The sequence below is a fragment of the Echiichthys vipera genome (assembly GCF_963691815.1).
Source record: "Echiichthys vipera genome assembly, chromosome: 19".
Taxonomy (NCBI): Eukaryota; Metazoa; Chordata; class Actinopteri; order Perciformes; family Trachinidae; genus Echiichthys; species Echiichthys vipera.
Window position 1 is genome coordinate 3,868,034 of NC_139844.1, and position 22,362 is coordinate 3,890,395.

The 22,362-nt window shown below is 42.0% G+C and overlaps 1 protein-coding gene across 1 annotated transcript in view; it reads right to left on the reverse strand.

Annotated features, from left to right (window-relative positions):
- The window catches only part of lama4 (laminin, alpha 4), a 42,117-nt gene extending 20,209 nt beyond the window's left edge, over positions 1-21,908 (reverse strand). The window contains exons 1-13 of the mRNA XM_083933462.1: positions 21,380-21,908; positions 15,584-15,685; positions 15,337-15,464; positions 15,161-15,241; positions 14,379-14,593; positions 12,872-12,972; positions 9,071-9,251; positions 8,535-8,618; positions 8,284-8,435; positions 5,409-5,519; positions 5,080-5,191; positions 4,709-4,873; positions 3,410-3,603 (exon numbers count right to left, since the gene is read on the reverse strand). Coding sequence (XP_083789588.1) covers positions 3,410-3,603; positions 4,709-4,873; positions 5,080-5,191; positions 5,409-5,519; positions 8,284-8,435; positions 8,535-8,618; positions 9,071-9,251; positions 12,872-12,972; positions 14,379-14,593; positions 15,161-15,241; positions 15,337-15,464; positions 15,584-15,685; positions 21,380-21,481 — 1,728 coding nt within the window. The 5' untranslated portion in view covers positions 21,482-21,908. The remainder of the gene's footprint in view (positions 1-3,409; positions 3,604-4,708; positions 4,874-5,079; positions 5,192-5,408; positions 5,520-8,283; positions 8,436-8,534; positions 8,619-9,070; positions 9,252-12,871; positions 12,973-14,378; positions 14,594-15,160; positions 15,242-15,336; positions 15,465-15,583; positions 15,686-21,379) is intronic.
- Between the last annotated feature and the right edge of the window lie 454 nt (positions 21,909-22,362).

Consider the following 22,362-nt stretch of genomic DNA (forward strand, 5'->3'; position numbering starts at 1 on the left):
ACAAAGCACCAATGGGCTCCTTCCTTTTGGATTGACTTTGGTAATCCACTTGAATGGACTTTACTATGAGAGGAGCTGGTACAGGGGCCAGTATGTAAGTCTTTAAGGGCGCACTCACACTGTCCTCCGTACCGTGACCAAGCACGTTTCAGGGGTAAAGTCTAGTTCGTTGGACCAGTGTGAGTGCAACCGTACCGCTCCTAGACGCGGTACGGTCATGGCCCGTTTGTGATAGGTGGGCTTTTGTAAAGCACGCTTGCACATGTACGTGCACGAGCGTGCACACGTGGACGAGCACGAGGCCTACGGCGGCTCTGACGTCATTTTATGTGCGCCTGTACGGACATAGAAAAAAAGAAGGAGGGACCATGCACGGACATTTAAAACAATGGCGGCGAAAGGTTCACGTTGTTGTGATGCGGAGGTGGAGTGTTTACTGCTGATTTGGTTGATGAAAATATTCAAAAACAGTCGGACAAGATGCACATAAACTCTGAGGTCTATGGAAAGATTTGTAAACAAAGTGACGCATCGCAATGATGTCAATCAATGCGTGTGACGTATTACGGCGTAATGACGTATAGGCAGCAAGAAGCATTGGCCATGTAGTGTGAGTACAAACGGGCCTGGGCCGCAGGGGGAGAGGGGGGGGGGCAAGTACCCTAAAGCACGGGGCACGCTAGGGACGGACAGTGTTAGTGCGGTCTAAAACACTCTTTTAATAAACTCTGGGTTCACTAACCACGTTGTTGGTGCTTTGATTTCCGTGTAACGACTCTTCTCATGCTACTGCAGAGGTTTGGTGTTATTTTGAGCAGTATTAGTGGTTAAAAAAGACGTTTCAATGTGTTCACCATGCTGCCCTGAGCTAGTCAGTGTAAGCCAGATTCGGCTGTTAGCGGGATTTCTCCGTTAATAGGTTACACGAAAAAAATTGTCTTGATGGCTTATTTGATGAGTGTATTTGCTGAAAAAGAACCTGGGATGATTTTACGCCGGAATTTCACTTTAAGTCGTACTGGGCGTGCAGTGCAGCATAGACTCTATTATAATATGCATCTCTATACTTTTTAACAAGCAGGTTCTTCTCATGTAGTTGTTTGGAGATAACGGTTTACAGTACCCACAACCCACCTTTAATTTAACTGCATGACTGAGTATGGGTGATTGAGATGATTTGATTGGTGTGGCTGCAGCTGGTGTCGACCGGTCTGTGCTGAGGCTAGGAGGAGCCTCAGATTAGGAGAGGCTCCGTGTTTGGTTAGTGCACCATTCATGGCATTGATATTACAGCAGAGACCCTGTTCATGGAGATCCCCTCTCCTGATAACACACATGCAACCCAAAATGCACAAACACACACACACACACACACACACACACACACACACACACACACACACAGACACACCCACACACACAGACACATGCACACACACACAGACGCACACACACACACACACACACACACACACACACACACACACACACACACACACACACACAGACACATGCACACACACACAGACGCACACACACACACACACACACACACACACACACACACACACACACACACACACACACACACACACACACACACACACACACACACACACACACACACACACACACAGACGCACACACACACGCACACACACACACAAACAGAGAATTGAGCAGCAGCTGTTCTGCTGGGCAGCAGACCCATAATATCAAGCAGGGCATGACGACGAGGGCTGGATCAAAACTTCCAAGTTCCAAATTCCAACCACACATGGTTTTACAGAGTTGTAAAGCCCAATCAAGGGCAACAACGTTATAATACAGTATATAAACTCAAAGACTGTGATGATCCAAACTAGTGTTTTAAACCATTTATAACAAATTGTATTGACCCAACCCTTTTCCATGCCATATGTTTAGATATTTAGATGTATTAATGTGTCCTCCCTGCCAGCCACTGTATGGTTACTTCAGCTCACAGAAATATCAGCATGAACACACAGATGCTTGAAACTTGGCTTATATATCTCAGGAAATCCAAGACAGTGAGCAACATGTCTGATATGTATTGGTTAGGTGATACACCACAAATAATTTAAATTAATTAGTGGTTGAAGTTACCTTCCTTCCTTCTATTATTTATATTTAATATATATCAATGATATTTCCAGAACATTTCTCTCTCTAATACAGTTTTCTCCAGCAGGGTGGATTACTGTAATGCTCTTCTGTCTGCTGTATCCAGGAAAGCTATTGGTCAGTTACAATTCCTGTCACAGAATTAATTTTAAATGATTTTATTGGTTTTGAAATCACTGAATGGCGTTGATTTGAGCGGATGGTTGTTTTATCTTGTCCTCTTGTGCTGTTTGAATTCAATTTTATTTTCCTTCAATTTTATTTTCCTTATTCCTTATATATAGTCTATTATAACTGTTACAATTATCTTTTTATATATTAAGCACTTTGTGTTGCATTTTGTGCATGAATTGTACTATAAAAATAAAGTGTATTATTATTTTTAAAGGCTCCCACTGCTCAAAAATAGTTTTCTTCTTGTTGGTTGTTTGAGCGTTGCTGTGAAGGATGATGTATGTGCAGCATTTAACATGAGAAGGATGTTTTCACATTCATCTGCTCAAATTCGGAAGTTTCTCTGTGATCATTGAAAATCTGATTCGAAGGGGCAGGCCTATTAACATTTGCATATTGAGTCCTAAATTTTTAATGTGGTAGAAGGAGTGGACACCATTTTAAGAATTTCAATGTGGGACTGATACTTTTCATAAGTAAAAAAATATATCGGACCTATATTATCGTTCCAAGCAAACTAGTTGTACTGTACATGTCTTGTTGTTGAATGTGGGCTGTATCATGGGTAATAGAGTCAGGATTCTGTATGTCGGCTCTGGATGTTATCATGGGAAAAAATGTTGTATTGCATCATTGCTGTTCCCCCTGTGTGGGCCTCCTCCTAATGTAACAGTCCAAAGCTCCCACAGATGGTTTTGTGTTTCGGTTCTCAGCACTTAAATACCACCAGTAATAGACTTCTGTGACATGCTTGGCAAACAACAACCAGACCTCTCGCTCTCACAGCTTTTTGCGTGCATGCTAAGGACAGGCTCTTCTTGTGTCTTTCAAGGCCAGATAACATGGTGTGATTGAGCAAAACTCAACATTGTTTGTAACATTGTGAGATGAGATAAAGCAGACAGCACTTAGAGAAGGAACTTTATGCCAGCACAATCCTCCACAGCAGGGAGAGGGCACTTTAACAGGACTAGGTTTATTAATGCAGCCATACTGACAAACAGAAAGAGGAGGGAGTGCTGGAGGAGAGATGGAGGGGAGTGGCACTCAGCAGGAGCCTGGGGGGGGGGGGGGCGTCATAGGAAATCACCTCGTTTCTCTGGAATTTGAGGATGCTTGCTCGGTTCCTGTCCTCCGTCTCCTGGACGCTGCTGGCTGCTTTCAGCAGAAAGTCCTGAGCGCCTGACAGCTTGGTGGAGAAGCGGGAGAGGATCTCCCTGACAGGTGGGAGGCGGCTGTTTGTGATCATCAACTTCTTCTCCAGCTGACGGATCCGCCTGAGCACTGGAAACACCCCCCCACACACGAGCCATCATTAGTTTTACATTCAAGTTACTCAGGACTTGCTACTGTAGATACTCTGACCAAAGCAATTGAGAGCCGTGGTCTGGATATTCTTTATACATAAAAAGTATCTACTGAAAAAAATAGAATAATAATATAAAGCAGAGAGGTTTATGACAAGTATTGGGTGCTACATAGTTTTGCAGGGATGACGTATTTTTGTTTGCCAACCCTGAAGTTAGCATTGCCCTGGTTTCCTTTACAAAAAGCCAGTCATTGTTTCTAATGGATTTTGGATTATTGCAAAAAAAGAAAAAAAAAACGTTCTGTTGCAAACAAAAGTTTATCACACTATTTGGTTCAGAAAGATAATCTTCACAAATGAAGACCACTGTTCATAAATGCAATCATCAGAAGTAAAAAATAATATTAAATTAGAAAATTTTAGCATGCTAGATGCTAAACCAAGATAATGACACAGCTCCTTCTGTTGGATATAATGGGCACGCTCTGCTGCGGGCATCCCCCAGCTGATGGAGTTTGGCCCTAACAGGTGAAACGGCTTTAAAAGGGACATCTTTTCTTTGTAAATAAGTGCTGTGGATCTCATTTATGCTGATGTGAAGAGTGGTTCATGTGGATTTTGGAAAGTAACTGATAACTAAAATATTTAAAGAAACTTTAAACTGTTAAATTTGAGAAGAGAGTTTGGTGTGGTGGTAGAATGGGTTTGGTTCACCAAAATTAAATCATAAAGTCCTCTTTTTATTTGTGCCCATTTCTCATTTTTGATCATGTTGCTGTTGCAGTTTGAACCTACAGTTTTGCATTTTAATCTGTAAACATTTGTTTACATTTTGCTTTATGCTGTATTATACATAAAATTTTTTATATAAATTAAATACAAATGTGAAGATAAGAAATTCGATTTTTGGGAGGAAAATGAATAATTTAGACAAATCGATAATGTAGTCGATTTATGAATTGATAGAAAAATAGTCATTAGTAGGAGTCCTACATCTTACTGAAAGGTAATTTTGGATACAACAACAAGAAAAAATCTGCATGTGGAGCATGTTTGTGCCTGTGTTTGCACACTGCTCACAGTCATGGGCTTCAGTCGACTCATCAGTGGCCATGGGCTCTCGTGGGGACAGATCCAGGGTCCTCATCCAGGTCACCATTCCCTGGGCCTGCTCAGTGTTCCGCCTGGCCACCTCTGGATCCACATCCTGGTGAACACTGTACAGCTCCCAGTCATGGATCATCTCTGTGCACATACATTAACACACATACATGATTTAGGAACCCACATGTAAATATGTAAGTCAACGTGATTGCATAAGATTCAGCACTCCTAAGAAAATGTATATTTAATATTATTATTAAAGGACTGTATTAAGCCTGCAAAATCAACATTGTGAAACGCTGATAGTACAGAAGAGTCAGCTGCACTTGTCCCGAGCCGTTTGGTACCTTCAATGCGAAGGTTCAGATCAGTGAGGTTTGTGCTGAGCTGCTCAGCCAGGGTGAAGGTCTCCAGTGTGTCGTTATCCAGCTTGTTCCCCAGAGTCTTCACCGCACTCTCCTGCACAACCAGCACAACAAATAATCAATGACACATCAATCAGTGGTTGAAGTCACTTGCTTCTGAAGAACAAGCAGGTGTCGTATACCAAGATTAGACTAAATAACTGGAACATGTCAGGTCCAACATTGGTTTGAAGTTCTATAGCCTTTTATACTCCAGAGATGTTGCTTAAATGGTTAATTTGATTTAAACGAAAGATGATAGCTTTGCCGACCGATTCTCCCAGCTGTTGGATGTCCAACACCACAGCGTCTGTGGCCTTCTCCAGCTCCCCAGTCTGGGTCTTCATCACAGAGGACTTGTTTCTCCAGCCTTGGAACTGAGTCTGGGAGAAAGCAGATTCACATATTCATTGGACCAGCTCATTGTACTTGAAGAACATGTAAAAGAAAGAGAAAACATAAACCTTTAGAAGGAGTTACACTTTTTAGAATAGAATTGTATTTAAATATGGACAATACAGTTTAACATAGTTCCAATACTAACAATGCAAGTGATGCTCTGCAGAGAGAGTTAATGGCTATTGCTAATTTTCAACTCTTGTCCCAAGGTGGGCTTGAACATAAACAACATAATCAGCACAGAATGATATAAATGATCAACATGCTAGAAATACATTACACAGATATAAAATACACATACATAATCAGATTATTAGGATATAAAGCTACATTACACAGAACACTAAACAACACATAATCAGTACCTTACAAGTTACATTTTAGGACACGATGATTTAGTGGGTAAAGCTTTGTTTTTCTTTTAGCCATTACTTAACCTTTGTTGTAAACAGTTTTATATCTGGAATTAAATAGATTTCAATTGGCAATGTGTTCCAGAGTGGACAGCCCTTCTAAAGAAAGCACCCTGTCCAAATGTAGATCTATGGTGTGGTATTTTACAGTTACCAGTCACCATGCTCCTGGTTACTCTGTTACCATCATGTCTTTGAAAGTACCTAGAAGAAGGCTCTGGGGCTAGACTTTGTAGACATTTGAAAATCAATTTAGTCAAACAAAGAAGAGTGAAGCTCTCAAAGTTAAAGGTTGAATATGTAGCCATTCACATGGCGTGAATTAAAGTATTGCTTTTCCATTTTCCATTCCAAATTAATATTTTTAAACATTTTTGACGGGTAATGACTTTCTGTCCGGTTCTGTTTCCATTATAGCAGCCAATAGCATTGGGCGTTGCTGGTTGCCAGGGTTGTTGCAGGCACTGGGTGAAATGGTTATTTGTCCCAGCAGCTGAGGGAGCGGAGATGGGCAAAAACTGGAGTCAATATAGGCCAAGCATTCACTCCATGGACTGAGAGAAAGGAGAGAAACGCCATTAAAACGCACGCCCAAATGGCTACATTTCTCCTTGATCGCTAACATCACTTTCATCTCAACTTAGCTGGAACGGCTAATGCTAATGGCTAACGCTAACTTTCAGTCAAACTCCTCTCATACTTGTTTTTATGGTGTGATTTGCTGGAGGGGGCGGGTTCAAACAGACTCAAACAGACTCTGGTCTCTTGTAGCTACTGGGCCGGTTCTGACCAACCTGGCAACCCGATTGGTGGAATTATTTTTAGTTGTTGCGACTACGATCTTGAGAAACTAGATGGTGGTGTTCTGCTTATTCTCCATACTCAACTTTAAGTAATTTGTATATTTTTAGTCTGTGATGCCAATGGGTGGATTATTTCCAGGGCCTGGTTCTACAAAGATGAGATGTGGTCTGGTTGTAGATGCCGATGCTTGAGCCCAAACTGTCATAAAATAGGAAAAATGTGAAGTCATAGTGTGGATAAACATCTGAGCTTAATGCTTTTTAGATTTTCTTTATGTGTTTATACATTTCAATTGTGAGACTATCCCTAAAAACTTAAAATTCAGTAACCTCTTGTATTTCGTAACTTTGTAAAATGATTTTACTGTTATAAGGTCATTTGATCCATTGTTCATATAAATGAGTGATGAGTGTAGCTTTAACTTTAGGGCTGAAACAATTAATCAAAAAATCCTTGAGGCAAAATCTCGGCCTTGATGATTTGTTCAATTCCTATCTGGCGCATTCTGCGGCCTGTTCAGCGCAGGGATCATTGTTCCACACGGACCGCTTATGCGGATGCACACCACTACTTCCAGAAAGTCATAGAAAAAGTTTGGGATCATTTCACACTTAAAAAAACAGTCCAAAGTGGTCCAATATGTCCACTGTAAACTAGAACTGTTCTACCACAACAGCACAACATCAATGATTGAACGTCACTTCACAAGGGCTGGTGTTCCAGTTTAAGGAGGGCGCTTGCCGTAGTTACGGAGAAACAGGAATTGAATGTGTAACGTTAGCTGTCCTTGTGAATGCCTCTATGTTTAGTTTTTCATGAATGTTAAATGTAACGTCACCTCCCTGATCACTCTTTATAGTTTTGTTTGAGTAAATGCGTCGGTGGAGTTTTGTTCGTAGCTTGCTGTTACGGTAAACAGGAAGAGAGCGACTCACTCTTCCTGATAATAGCTATGGTTAATTAATTATCTAAATTAATCTATTTGTCTTTAAACCTGTTTGAGTAAACATGTGCGACACGCAGAATTTTATGCTCCACTTTGAATTGTTTAAATAATCAACTTATTCATGGTAAATTTTGAATGTAATGGCTTCAACACACACACATCTTGTCTCTCTCTCTCTCTCTCCCTCACGCACACATTGAAATACACACATACACGCACACACACACACACACACACACACACACACGCGCGCGCACGCACACACACACACACACACACACACACACACACACACACACACACATCCCTGTTACCACACTAAATAAGCCTACCCCATACATAATTTATTTTTTTGTAAAATAACACAAAATTATTATACATTTTTACACATAATTAAAAAAATGTTATCCAATTACTCGATTAATCAATGGAACAATTGGTAGAATACTCGATTACAAAAAGATTTGATAGCTGCAGCCCTATTTAACTTGTGTTTTTATTTATTTTACTTATTTTATTATTTCTCTTTGCATTTCTTGCATTTACATCTGCATTACTCTATTAAGTGTGTACAACTGTAGGTACCTGCAGTCGGTGAGCGGTGTAGTTGTAGTATTTGAGCCTGTCGTTGGCAGCAGCACCAGTGGAGATATTCAACACTCCCACTTTCAGCTGCTCCAGTGTCGTATTAGACAGCCGCAAGTCCCCAATCAGATGCCAAATGCACTCATCACAACCTAAAAGCAAAGAAGATAAGAGGATAACAGCATTATAGCAGAGTCAAAACTGTACTCTGCTGAAGTGCAGTGTCTGCTACTGTAGTCCAGTCCACTTACTGATGTTACACAGGTTAACAGTTGGAGCCTCTGGCAGGCACTCCCCTGTATGCATATCACAGTGGCCGCTCTCACAGTCACACTCTGTAAAAAAAACAAAAAACAGATGCAGATGCGGGTCATCATGGAGTGTAAGGCAGAAAGTTCTGCACATCAGCCTTTTGTTGATCAGTTGCTCATTGCAGTTATCAAATATATAAAGACCTACAGATGGTAGTTTGGCTTGAGGCCTGCACATCTGTCTTGTGGCTTCTCTTGTGTGGGACTGAGAGTTTTAGCAGCTGTGTGTGTGTGTGTGTGTGTGTGTGTGTGTGTGTGTGTGTGTGTGTGTGTGTGTGTGTGTGTGTGTGTGTGTGTGTGTGTGTGTGTGTGTGTGTGTGTGTGTGTGTGTGTGTGAGCGCAGCCTTCTCCTCCGGGAAAACCTTATCTGCATTTAATGTTTTGACAATTGGTCTGGGGGTGTTTTTTCAAGAGAGCAAGAGAACATTTGACATATTATTATTATTATTACGTATTATGATGGATAGATGACTTACTCTGGCAGCCGGAAGGGCTGTAGTCCCAGTGGCCTGGGAGGCAGCGCTCGCAGTAACGACCTCCGGCCCCCGGGCGGCACGGACAGCTGTGGGTGAGAGGATGGCAGGTGGAGCGAATGGAAGCTGGCCCGCATTCACACCTCCGACAGCCCTGACAGCTGGAGAAACTAGAGTAGCCCTCCTAGATTACATGAATGAAAAATACTGTTAGAGCAAATATCTGGATGTTCATGCTAATTTTGCAACACAATATGCATCATTAAGGATATTATTTTGGTTGTTTTCATTATCAGTGCTGTATCAACATATGGTACATCAAACTCACTGCTGAGATCTGAGAATGCACTATATTTGGAGATAAATATCAAGTGAGCGCACCTGAAGTATTGGTAATAATCCCCTCTTGCACAGGAAAACTGGGTGCACACCCAAATACAGTGAGAAACCTAGATCAAATCTGAACCAGTTCAACTACAGTTAAAACACTTTATCATGTTCTCTACACTTTATCATGTTCTCTACACAGGGGATGACACCAGCCATGAAAACAAATCAGGCAAGGGGTCTAAAATGGGATTATAATGTATAATCCCTTTTCTTGTTCTAGTTCCCTCTCATCCTCGCTAAAGGTGGCTGCTAGCTAGCCTGCCCATCCGAGGCGACACAGCGTCATGCAAATTTTCTTGAATAGTTCAATATTTTCAACTTGCGCGATAAGGCAATGGACGCAACATCACGTATTTTGCATCACGTGCAATGTAAGATTGGCGTTGTCTTGAAATCATGTGTAATCGTGTCTGTACTTTAACTTTGTATGTGATCGTGTCGCGTACATCCCGACCATCCCATCCAGTCTTAACACACTTACACTGCAAATTACAGGCTGTCAATATTTGCATATCAGCGTTAAAAGTTACAATCTCAGGAGCTGGTGTCACAGTGGTTAGAGCAGCCCTCATGTAAAGAGGTAGAAGGTCCTCGAGGCAACGGCTGCGGGTTCGACTCTGACCTGCGGCCCTTTGCTGCATGTCTCCCCCTCTCTCTCTCTCTAACCCCATTTCCTCTCTGTCCTATATAATAAAGGCTTTAAAAAGTGCCAAAAAAATATATTTAAAAAAAAGTTACAATCTCAAAGATGTCCAAAGACTGTAAAAAAAAGTATGCTACTGCACTCACAAGTCTGTTGCATTAGCTCAAGCTACCCTCTGTGGCACTGTTGGGTGATAGTAAAAGCATCACTAACTGTGCACCACTGGTGATTTTTTCACCCAGTACATAATACTGCAAATGAAGGGCTCATCATCATTTTGTTGCCTCATTTTGCGATAGATTGTGAATTAACAGACATTTATTTACATGAGAATCTTCTAGATCATTACTTTGTAGGTGCAACCGGCACCCAAAGATTGTTAATTTCTGGATTAACGTGAACTTTCAGTTTTATAATGAGAAGGCCTCGGCCTGCTTAGGCCAAAGGGACGACTAGGCCCAAAGCCTGGCTGCCTTTGTCTCTGAGGGCATGGCCACAAACAAAGGGCTGCCATGCCTTCTCCCCCACAAATCACACCCAGGTGTGATTCTCCAAGGGACCCCCAAATTGTTCATTGGCTGACTTAACCTCTGGCAATGACATCACCAGGGCCTATATAAAGTGTAGCACACAACCTGCACTTCTTCTTCCTCCCACTCTTTTTTTCTCTTGGTCTCTCTTCCTTCGCACTCAACTCGACACGCTCCTACGGATCCAGGAGACCAGCTGCCCGCTGTCCCGTCGGCCCTGGACCTGGTCTATGGCGTAGGATCACCACGAAGGTTAACCAACCGGTTATCCTCAACTAAGCACAGCAAAGAGCGATCTGAGCTTCCTCTTTTGCCTAAGAGCAACCACCAAGACAAGAACCTTTCTTCAACCAGCCACTGGCATCAAGCAACGCAAAACATCTCCCATCTCATGGACTGGTAACTAATCACCAACTGGGCATTACTACATGTTATAGGACTTTATGAACTCTGGTTTGACTAGAGTATTTTTTATTATTATCTTTGATAATTATTGGTGATAACTAATATTTACATGATTAACGATAAGTTTATTGAGAATACTCATTCTCATAATCTGAACGTGAGTAAAGGCCCTACATTTGATTGGTTCTCTGTGTGAAGTTTTAATAAATTAAAGTTATTCATTTTTAGTAATTTTTCTTTATTAATTTTCTTTATCAAATATTTCATTTGATAGTCACACTAATGATCCAATTAAACCTAAAGTACCTACATTGGTGCCCTGTGTGAGGGTTAGTTATGTTGGCTGTTGGCAATAATTCATAATTGTGTGATATTAATATTAGTCATATTTTTGGACATTTTACAATTTTTGGATTTTTCATCCAAAATTTTCCAAAAGTCGTTCCATTGAACTCCACTTGTCTTCCACAGGAGTATACATCCAGCTGTACTTACAAACAAGTACAAAGTGGTGTTATTTGATTCATTCTTCAAATTTAGCTAAAGCGATTTGAGAATATTGATAACCTCTGTAAGCCTGATAGTTACCCTTAAGATTTTGCTATTGCTGCTAGCTATTCAAGTTTGGTTTAGCATTTGGATATCACATATTCAATGCAATCTAATGAGTCTTGTGATAAGTTGTTGCTAAATTAAGTGCTCCTTCCCCTTAAGTCATAGCGGGCCCTCGGCCCTATGAACCCGAGAGCTTGAATTGTTGGAACTGCCTTGCATTTCAACCTGAGTGGAGATAGATAGAGCCACAGTGTGCTACCAGCCCTGTGAAATAAAGTTACATGCCCGGCTGTTTCTTCCATGTGTCTCAGCTTGAGTAGCACTTTACAGATATAATTCCCTGATTGACTGCCCTACATCTCAGTTAGTGCAAATTCTGGTCCCAGAATCACATGGTGCTGTAGTTGCCCCTCCCCGTGCAGGAAGCAAGCTACCCACATAGTGTAGACCAGAGGAACTGTTGTTTTAGGCTAGTGTACTGCCCAAGACCTACAACTTTAAAGTGCACACACTAGAGCTATCTCACACACATACACTTACACTATGGACAATTCAACTACTGCTGTGTCATACTCTTTAAATGAGCGTTCAACTGTTTCAACTGAAACTTCAGGTCATTGTAGTAATTAAATGGTAAATGGTAAATGGACTTGTACTTATATAGCGCCTTTCTAGTCATCTGACTACTCAAGGCGCTTCACAGTGTCTGTCACATTCACCCATTCACACAGACATTCACACTGATGGCAGTGGACATCTACATACAATCTAATCTGATCTAACCATTCACACCACATTTACACACCCATGCGCAGCACGGGGAGCAATTCGGGGTTCAGTGTCTTGCCCAAGGACACTTCGGCATGTGGACCGGGGGGAGATGGGGATCGAACCACCAATCTCTCGAACAGAGGACGACCCACTCTTCCACCAAGCCACAGCCGCCCAATTAACCTTCAACTGCCCTTCATCAACAGCTTCCAATGTTTACACTACACTCAAACATTCAACAAGACTCCACATGTTAGGTTACTGAAACTACTTTTCTACTTTTACTTTTCACGTGTGTTGTTGTCCAGGGTCTGACTGATTGTGTTTGCCCTGTCGTACTACTTTCTAACCATACTGCTATGTTCCCAGATAATATTGTTATTATTACCAATAGCAATGATGGCCGAAACCATGATAATAAGCCCCACATTGTAATAAACCGGAATAATCCTTTACTTAGAAGAAATACCAGATGGACTGCGGTACGCAGAGTCGCACAGTTTCTCTCACCTCACATTGGTCACAGAGTCGTCCTTTGACACCTGGCTTGCAGTGACACACTCCTGTCCTGTCATCGCATGAAGAGGTGCCACATTCATTGCACTCACACTCTGTGACAGACACAGGGCACATACAATGAGAACATCAGAGGTCAAATGATGTCACAAGTATCGTGGAAAGGGTTATTTTTGGACTTGCAGGGCCTCAAAAGGCATACGGTAATCTTTGATCCTGAATTGTCACCTTGGCCTGTTTTTCCCACTGAACAGTTTTTGACATACAAAGTAAGTACATCACATAGTGAATAAAATACTTTTGCTGCACATATAATCATTTTAATATAACTAAGATGGAATTCAAGTAAATATGCGGTAAAAAAAACCCTGATAATTCCTCGAAGCTATTCATATGCTGACTCCAGCACTGGTTGACATAATATCACAGGTCATTTTATGCTGTACCACACTGACATGGAAGAACGCTGGACTGCTGTCACTGGTGTATGACTAGTATGGTCAACAGTCAGTCAGAGCAACTGTGGCAACAAACTAAATACATCATCCTGCCTTCATTATAGACGAATCTGGTGAAGTACCGCTGCGGTGGCGACTCCCTCCAATATGATGTGATTAAATGGGAGTCGCCATTAGATGTGAACCTTTTCTACTTTTACCTGTACGTTTAAAGCTAACTTCACAAACCTTTACCTCATGAAGAGTGCTAGTTTTTATTTACCTCCATCACTGATTAACTCAGTTAACATTGTGGTCATAGGTTGCCCTAGTTAGAGCAACTTATGTTATATTTCATAATAACACCACACTGAGTTATTTTACTGTGTTCGACCACTGCAGCCTTGATAGAGGCGTCTAACATGAGCTAGCTAAGCAGTGTTAGCTTAGCCGACATTGCTTTTTCACTGTGTTAAGCTAGGCAGCCGCATGCTGTTCATTGTGAGATTGATGAGTGAGACCGTACGGCCTCAGACAGGGGCACTTTTCATGAGGTAAAGGTTTGAATCCATGTAGACCGTATGGCCTCAGACAGGGGCACTCTTCATGAGGTAAAGGTTTGAATCCATGTAGACTGTACGGCCTCAGACAGGGACGCTCTTCATGAGGTAAGGGTTTGTGTAGTTAGCTTTCAGTTTTTTCTCCAAATTTGAAGTTTCCCACTGCTGTTGGAGCAGCAGAGAATTGCACAGGTTCCTTCTGACTTCCCAGACATCGTTGTCAAAAGTAATGCTGCATAAAAAGTAAAGGTAAAAGTAGAAAAGGTACACTTCTAATGACGGCTCCCATTTAAACGCGTGCATACTGGAGGGAGACACCACCGCAGTAATGGCGGTGCTGTTAGATGGTGAAACATACAAACGACTCGCCAGATGTACATCTGTATACATCCGGCGCTGTCGCTGGTTCAAGATGCATGAGAAGAATTGTTCAGGTTCAAGATTTCTAAGTCTTCAAGCATAGAGCAAACACCCCGAATGAAGGAGTTCACTCGTTGCCCCCACCTCTGCAGTTCTTGGCACTGATGGCGTCGCCGTAGAAACCTGGTGCACACCTCTCACAGTTGGCACCAGCAGTGTTTCCCCAGCAGTGCTGGCAGTGGCCCGTCATGTTGTGGCACTCGTTGAAGATCAGGTTAGGGTCGGAGTTGCTGTTACAGTCGCATCTCTTACAGGAATTACCAATCGCCATGGGGTTGCCATAGTAACCTGGAGCACACCTGAATGAGTGACAATGCCACTGCCTGTTACAATTCACCTTCGGACACTCTATTTGATTGTTTGTGATGAAGTCTTTATGTTTTCCATAATGACTGTAATCTACGGACATTGGGCGACTTGTTGCCTCAGCTATTTGTTACACAAGTACTAAAATGTGATGTTGTTTTTGATGGATTCTAGATTCTATCAGACTGACATGGCTAACACCAGTACCAAGGATATACGTAATGGGATATATGTATTGAGTGCTACAAGGATAACATATTTTTGTAGGTCGACTGTGAAGTTTGATACAAGATAATTTTCACAAATGGACACCACTTATATGATTTTTGACGTGTAAATACAATCTCCAGTAGTAAAAAGCTAATGTTGGGCTGTAAACGTACCCACCACCCATTAGTTTCCAATTGGTTTCACTTGTATGGCTTGATGATGTTTGTAGACTCATTTAGCCACTTGTGAGCAACCGCCTTTTTAAAAGCCCTGTAGATGCTTTAAAGTTACCTGATGAAGTGTATGGTCTGTTTTCAGACAGTTGTGTTTTTAGTCTCCTGAGCACTGACCTCTCACATAAATGTCCAGCGTAGCCCTCTTGGCACTTGCACCGCAGAATGGCACTTCCTCTGTCACAGTGCACTGCGAAGCTGGCCGGACACACAGGGGAAAGTATTTCAGAGATTACCCAATGCTTGCCAACACACAGTCTTGTGGCTGCAGAAAGAAGAACAGACTGGCTTACTTATTCGAGGGGACAGAGAGGGGGCAGGCACAGGGTTGGCAGGTGTGTCGTCCATCCAGGCTTGGAGCCATCATGTAGCCATCTTCACACATTTCACAGAAATCACCTGTACTGTGGTCCTTACAGTTCTGAAAGACAGAATATTAAAACAGTATTTAAACGATCTATTGTTAATGGGTATGGAAATACAGTTATATGTTTGCTCTGATACTTCAGTGATAGTGATACTAAATGTGGGGAAACTTACAAAACAAACGCCAGTGATGTCTTCACAGTAGTCTGCATGACCCTTGCAGTTACATGGCAAGCATATGTTCTGCTCACTCAGGAAAAATCCCTTTGCACATTCCTGAAGTGGGTACAGACATATACATTTTTTTAAGTAAAACAGCACTACAAGGCCCAATCCCATTTCTCATTTGTGCCCCTCCCCCTGCATATCTACCTCTACGAAATGGGACACCCCTTAAAACGTGATATGTCATTACATATGGCTTAGCAGGTAAGCAGATTCAACATGCCGTCCTCAGCTGTTACAGCTTGAGGTTGGCTAGGGGTATCCTTTTGCGCTTGTCTACATCAAAGTTAAGACAAAAATGTCTGCAACGCCTGGGAATGCTGGTGACCAGTTAATGATGGGGTCATCCATATGTTCCCCGGTCACATAAGCCTTTGCCTTCGTGGATTTAATTCAGCATTTTTGTTAGGGCTAGAGGTTACGGTTAGGGTCAAGCTTAGGGGGTAGTGTTAAGGTCTACATAGGCTTATTTGCCAAGGAATTCGGCACTGATTGTGGAAAAAATAACAGACCGGGAAACATAGGACCCTGTTTTGGTGTGTTAGCCACATTCTGCTGTTAGCGACTGTGAGCGACTGTCCGGGATTTCTCCTTTAATAGTTGTTAATCGATTTTGATGATATTTGATGAGATTTGATGAGTGTATTTTCTGAAAAAGACCCTGGGGGGATTTTACACCGGAATTTCACTTTCACTATGAATGACAAAGATAGCTCTGCAAGTTTACAGTAGATGGGTAATCAAATAGGCCCAGGGCCCAAAGGGTCAGGAGGCCCCAAGTCAGAGCCTTGGTATAAATTGACTGTTATTCACATTTCTTGTTGGAAAGAGTTGTAGTTGGTTAGGACAACTGTTAATGGGGGAATCGTGTTAGAAAAAGATGATGTGAACATACCAGTAAATTATCTAGATGCTTTTTGCAGCTTTAACGTTTCCATTAGATGTAAGCATTAGCCTGAATGTTTCAGGAAAAAAATAATTGTGAGGAAAGTCTCCCTCCTATTTACAGAATGTTATTTTAAAACCCACATCATGTCTGATGTTTGCTCACCTTAGTTTCTCAGGATGGTGTGATGTCAGAGTTCAGCCCGACCCACCACACACACACCCATTTGAACATCTTTGAAGATTTGAATCAATTCATTCAACGAGGCAGACAATAGCAGTCTTTGAGAACTCCATTATTTTTTTCCAGTCAGTTAACTGGACACTGACGCAGAAGACGGAACATTCCACAGACACACAGTATTACATGCTTACTTATGATTCACATTTTCCTTTGATTTATTCACAGATGGGCTGCGTTTGAGACAAAGACATGCTTCTGTAGCCAGCTAATGTGGAACACCCCTGTGAACAGTAGCACTGCTTCTTCCTGCAGACCCTTACCCTGACCCACAGTGCAAATACTGTACACTGATACCAGACCTATAGAAACATTCAATGTGTCCGCCTGCCATGTAAACACATCCTGGAAATTCAGCTAATGATGCAAATGGTTTTGGTGAAGAAAAAAAGAGAAAAGATTTGGCCCCAAATGGTAGTCCAAGCCTTTAGGAGTAATAGACCACAGTTTATGGGAAAACCACTGAGAGTCAAAGCTATTTACCATTTGTAATGCCACTTAACAGTTCTGAATTGGTTTAGACCCATTAGCTGTGTGACAATCTGGGATGGGTCAAACAGCGGCAGTGTGTATACACAGGGGAGCACGGGGCAGGGGGTTAGGGTTAGAGAGAGATGAGGCAGATGGTTGTGAGGTAGGATATGGACTCTTGGGACTCTAAACTCTAAAATGAGAGGAATGCATCTCAAGTAGACAACCGAGCAGCTTGCGGAATAACATTTTGCTGCCCATGTTCAACATATTGGGAAGTATGCTTAGTCGCTTTCTTTTGGAGAGTGGGATGAGAATAAAGATAAATGCCATCTCTGACAGTGAGTATGAAGTTTAGACTGCATCCACACTTTTGCAGTTTCAAAACAAAAACCATCTCCATCCGCACAAGTGTTATAGCTCCGACCATATTAACCCACCTGAAAATGCATGTGACTATCCACATGTGGACAGGAAGCAGTAATGTTATTCTGAGGTTGAAAATCATGGGTGTATAAGTTGAAAATACAGCAAATACTTCAGAGGAAGAACAGCAATGGTGAAAAGTAGGACTGGAGTATTACTTTCTTGGACCGATGATGAGCTGGAACTGTTACTGAAAGAGATCCATTAGTATGACAGAACGGCAGTGGAAAACACAGATTGGGAGTCAACATATTAAAGTAGTAGCCAGAAGAAGCCATGGCAAAGAGAGAGGAGCACTCACACGAGAAGGATAAACCACAAAAGATTAACTGATAAAGATCCATTAGTATCAAATAGACTGTTAAGCAAGAAATATATCTATTTTATTCTGTTAATGTTTGTTATTTTATAGAAAAAAATGCTGATGACTATTTATTTTCTATGTGTTTATATCACTCAAATATGCATCTAATTCAATTCAGGTTTGAGTCAAATAGTAAAAAAGAATCGCCTCACAAAGGGCTAAAAAGATTCACTACGCCAGGAAAAATTAAGGCAGCCGGCCCTGCCAATAAGGTGTCCCTTATTTTTTTTCAGGGAGTTGGCAACCCTATGTTAGATCCATTTCTCATGGGGGTAGTCCTATTATACAGATTCTGAAAGTTTGAATAAGAATTTCAAACATGGCGGTTACTTTAATAAATCCCTAGAAATTTGAACAATTGATATTTGCCGCCTTCTTCCAACAATGAGCATACTCAGTAATGTGAACTATTTCTGTAGCCCTTCTACTGTGCCCACTACAGTGGAGAACAAAGATCACATTCAACATGTTAGCCTCTCGCTGTTTTCATGTGAAGCTGCAGCCTATTAATTAGTGTTTTTCCTGTGTGCTGACTGAATACTTATAGGATACGCCATAAGGCTCTATCTCTGTGATACAGAGCCAAACAAATGTAGCTGGTATCAAGCGCAAAAACAGGATTTGGCTCTACAGCTGAGTACTGTCCAAAGTCAACACACTCTGGTCATGTAGTTCCAAAACTGTGGCCATGCCCTCTCTCTGCAATGTGTGGGGGCAGGAAGCCTCGACAGACAGTTGGATCTATAGAATGATGTTTTATAAATTTGACTTTTAAATGCTGTGTGTATTTGTGTTTATATGTTTATCTGCCTTTATCTGCTGACAGAGTTTTCCCAGAGTGGGAGAACTAGGTGGATTATATGTTGAAGCTTGAAGGTTGTATTTAATTTCCGCTTTGCCTTCTTACAAGAGCTGGCTGCTGTATTTATATTGACCTTGAAGAGGGGTTCAGACACTAGATTTAGTCATGCTAACTCCTCTGAAAACCCTCAGGATGGGAATAATCCTGGGTCATGAGAATCTCATCCTAACTCAATAACTGTACACAGACAGTCTGGCTGCAGAGGCGAGGCCTCATCTCTAGAGACCCTCAACTCTAAAACTAAGTAAGAAGGAGAAATAAACATGAAGGAAGAACATAAATGTGGAAGAAATGTTGAAACTGGTTTAGCACTGCCCAGTTTGAGGATTGAATATCTCTTCATTGTCTTTGGGGGGATGTGGGATGTTTCTCCATACTGATCAGTTTTGAGCAAAGTCACTAAGCCAAGAATCATGGCTCTCAGGTTCAGTTCTATGGTCCAAATGAACACAAATCAACCCGAAATGTATCCAAAGCAGCCACGTAGTTACAATCACACAGTAATGGAACATTTTTTTAAACGGATAAAGTTGAAGTTTATCTATGGACTGACATCTTGTTCTACTTATTTGCAACTACCGCATGTGCATAATACAGCAGTGATGACTTAAGATCAAAACTACCAGAAACGCTGTCAACCAAGCAATGTTGTTATAGATCAAGAAATCAGGGCATAAATCTGGCTTAATATTTTGCAAACATGCATTGGTTCATTAGAACTTTGTTGCACATCAAACAATCTGGGAAACAAGGTGTCGGCAGCCAAAATAAGTAACAGACCCATTTTTGTTGGTTCGCCAATAAGCAGAGTAATATCAATAACTATGCTATAATATGTGAATTAATTTTCCCAATTAAAATAGAAGAGGAGTGTTCTTTTTTCTGGTGAGTTCAGCTTAGATGTGTGCGGGGCTGTTTACCCCCCTTTCTGTCTCTTCTGATGATTCCTGACCTGAAATACATGTTCACACACTCTGGCGGAGGTAACATTGAGTGTGACTTCTGTGATTCCCTCACTCTCCATTGTGTGAATTCATGATGTATTTTTGTAAGTTTGGATCCCGGGAAGACACGTTTGGGTCTCGAGCTGAATACGTTTGGGAACCCTTGCTCTAAAATAAGCATTTAGGGGGATTTTGCTCAGATGAAGTTGATGATAACAACCCTATTGCTGGCCAAGAACATCGATATTGGTGTACTCTGCCACAAACCCTGTTACAATAACAATGTGATTTTAACATCCAATGGCAGTTATTAAAATTTTTACTTTCTACAAAATCTTACATGCGACATTAGTATTATTAAGGTTAGTGATAATGTGATAATACACATGGTTAATCAACGTTAGTGTTATAACAACCGTTAGCTGGTAAACTGCCTATTCACAAACCTGCTTTGATGCTTATAAACCTCCTTCATTATGTTTTCTTCACAGATCGTGAAACGACTTTAATGTAACATTAAATAGTTTGGGAAACTCGGATACACAAACAATACGTTTTTCCTCCATCTTTCTAAATGGCTTTATGTCGCTCTCTGGTTGCCAAGGAAACGTAAACAACACACTCAAAACTTCTATCTCATTGGTTGCGCTTTTGAAAAGGTCAGCGGAAACTAGGTCAAAGTTCAACTGACTGAACTTTGAGTTCAGCGGCAGAGAGGCAAATCTGAGCGTAGCACACCGTTACGTTGGGCGCTAACACCTCCTCTATAGGAAATGAATGGAAAGGCCGGTGCAAAGCCTTTTTTTATCTTGTATAATGTGTTGGGGCCTTTACCAGCAACAATGAAACTGCTTTAGACCATTCCGGAATGACTGAATGCCGATTGTTTAAAGAATAATCAGCCATAAATAGTATCCTAATGGATGTGATATAATACAAATGTAGATCAAAACTTTAGCTAAAAAGATAATCTCAGCATCAGAAAATGTAGCATGATTTCAATGATTCAAGAAAAGTGTGTCCCCTGTTGAAAGTTTGACCCCCTTGCTATGCCATGGGAACAACAGTGGGTAGTCCGGTATTGCTGCTCATGCCCTAAGTATCTATTATGCTCTCTCTTTCTCTCTCTCTCTCCTTCTGGGGTATTGCTCAACATTTGGCAGCTGGTTTCCATTAGGGAGCTGCAAGGAGGGGCAGGAGGGGCATGACAGTGGTGGAGACAGTAACTCAGAGCCCAGTTGAGCTTTAGCCTTGGGATATGTCTAATGACACAAACACACACACATGCATGAAAACAAAGCAGGAGCACTGTGAAGTTCCCACCAACACATAAAAGTCCTTAGAGAGCTCTCCGCACTGCCATAACTAATCACTCCCCTAACACTTCAAAACCTGTCTTATCTTTTACCATTTTCAACATAACATTTGCGTACATTATCATCAGCCTCATTACAAACATATGCAGTAGGTAGAAAAGGTCAGAAAGTAAACATAACTGTGCTATCATGCACAATATACCATCCAGAAAGAGATTAAACCAAATCTGTCTTACTTGCAGCACCAACTGTTGCTGTTCCCCAAGTCTGGCGGCAGAAGCTGGGTAGGCAATCCCCGATAGGATGCAGAGAAGGCAGGACAGAGATTTAGCAGCCATATTTGTGTGTTTGCCCAGTTGAGCACTGATCCCCCCTCTCTGCCTGTCTCTGACAGTATCTCCTGGCTGTAGGAAAGTCTCTGGGCAGCTTCTCTTGCTCAGCTGCACCCGTTGGCTTCACTTTTCCACTGCTCCGACCTCCCGATGCAGCACTGCGCCTTGTCCCGACCCGGCCACAGTCCTGTTAAACAAACTTGTGTGGACTTCCTCCCTTTCTCTCCCTCCTACCCTGCCCTGATTCCTCTCCCCTAGCGGACTTGCCTTTCCCCTGAGCCTGTGCCTAAATCACATACAGATGGGAAGGCTGGAAATTGAGAGAAAGAGGGGGGAACGACAGTCAGAGAGGCAAATGAGCAACAGAGGGCTTCTGTCTCTTGAGCAGAAGGCAGACTCAAGGCAGACAGCACCCATCCAAACTGTATATCTCCCCCCGACTGACAGAGTCAGATTGAGTGTTAGCTCCCCGTCTCCATTTGCAGGTCCATGGCACCCTTTCACCTTGGGCTCAACAGGCAGCACCCCTCCCTCTGCTCTCCCCCTCCCCAGGGTGAACAGAGGGTCTAAAGCTTCAACACTCACTCTGCACTCCTCCGGCAGAAAAGAAACAGCTGCTCTGATATCCCCGTCTCAACTCTACCTCACAGACCCATACATGAGCTTTCTGTTTGTTTTCTATGGTCAGACCACCAAAAGCTGCTAAATATATGGACATTGTGTTAGGCTCTTAACAGGAAGCGCCTGAGCGTGACACTTCCAGCACAAAGGATGTATTGTCAGAAGCTAAAAACAGTAGTTCCCTGAGATCTGAATTGCCGGATTCTGTAAAGGCCACATGCTTGGACACGGGTCTAGAGACAGTTGTGACTTCACCACAAAGACCA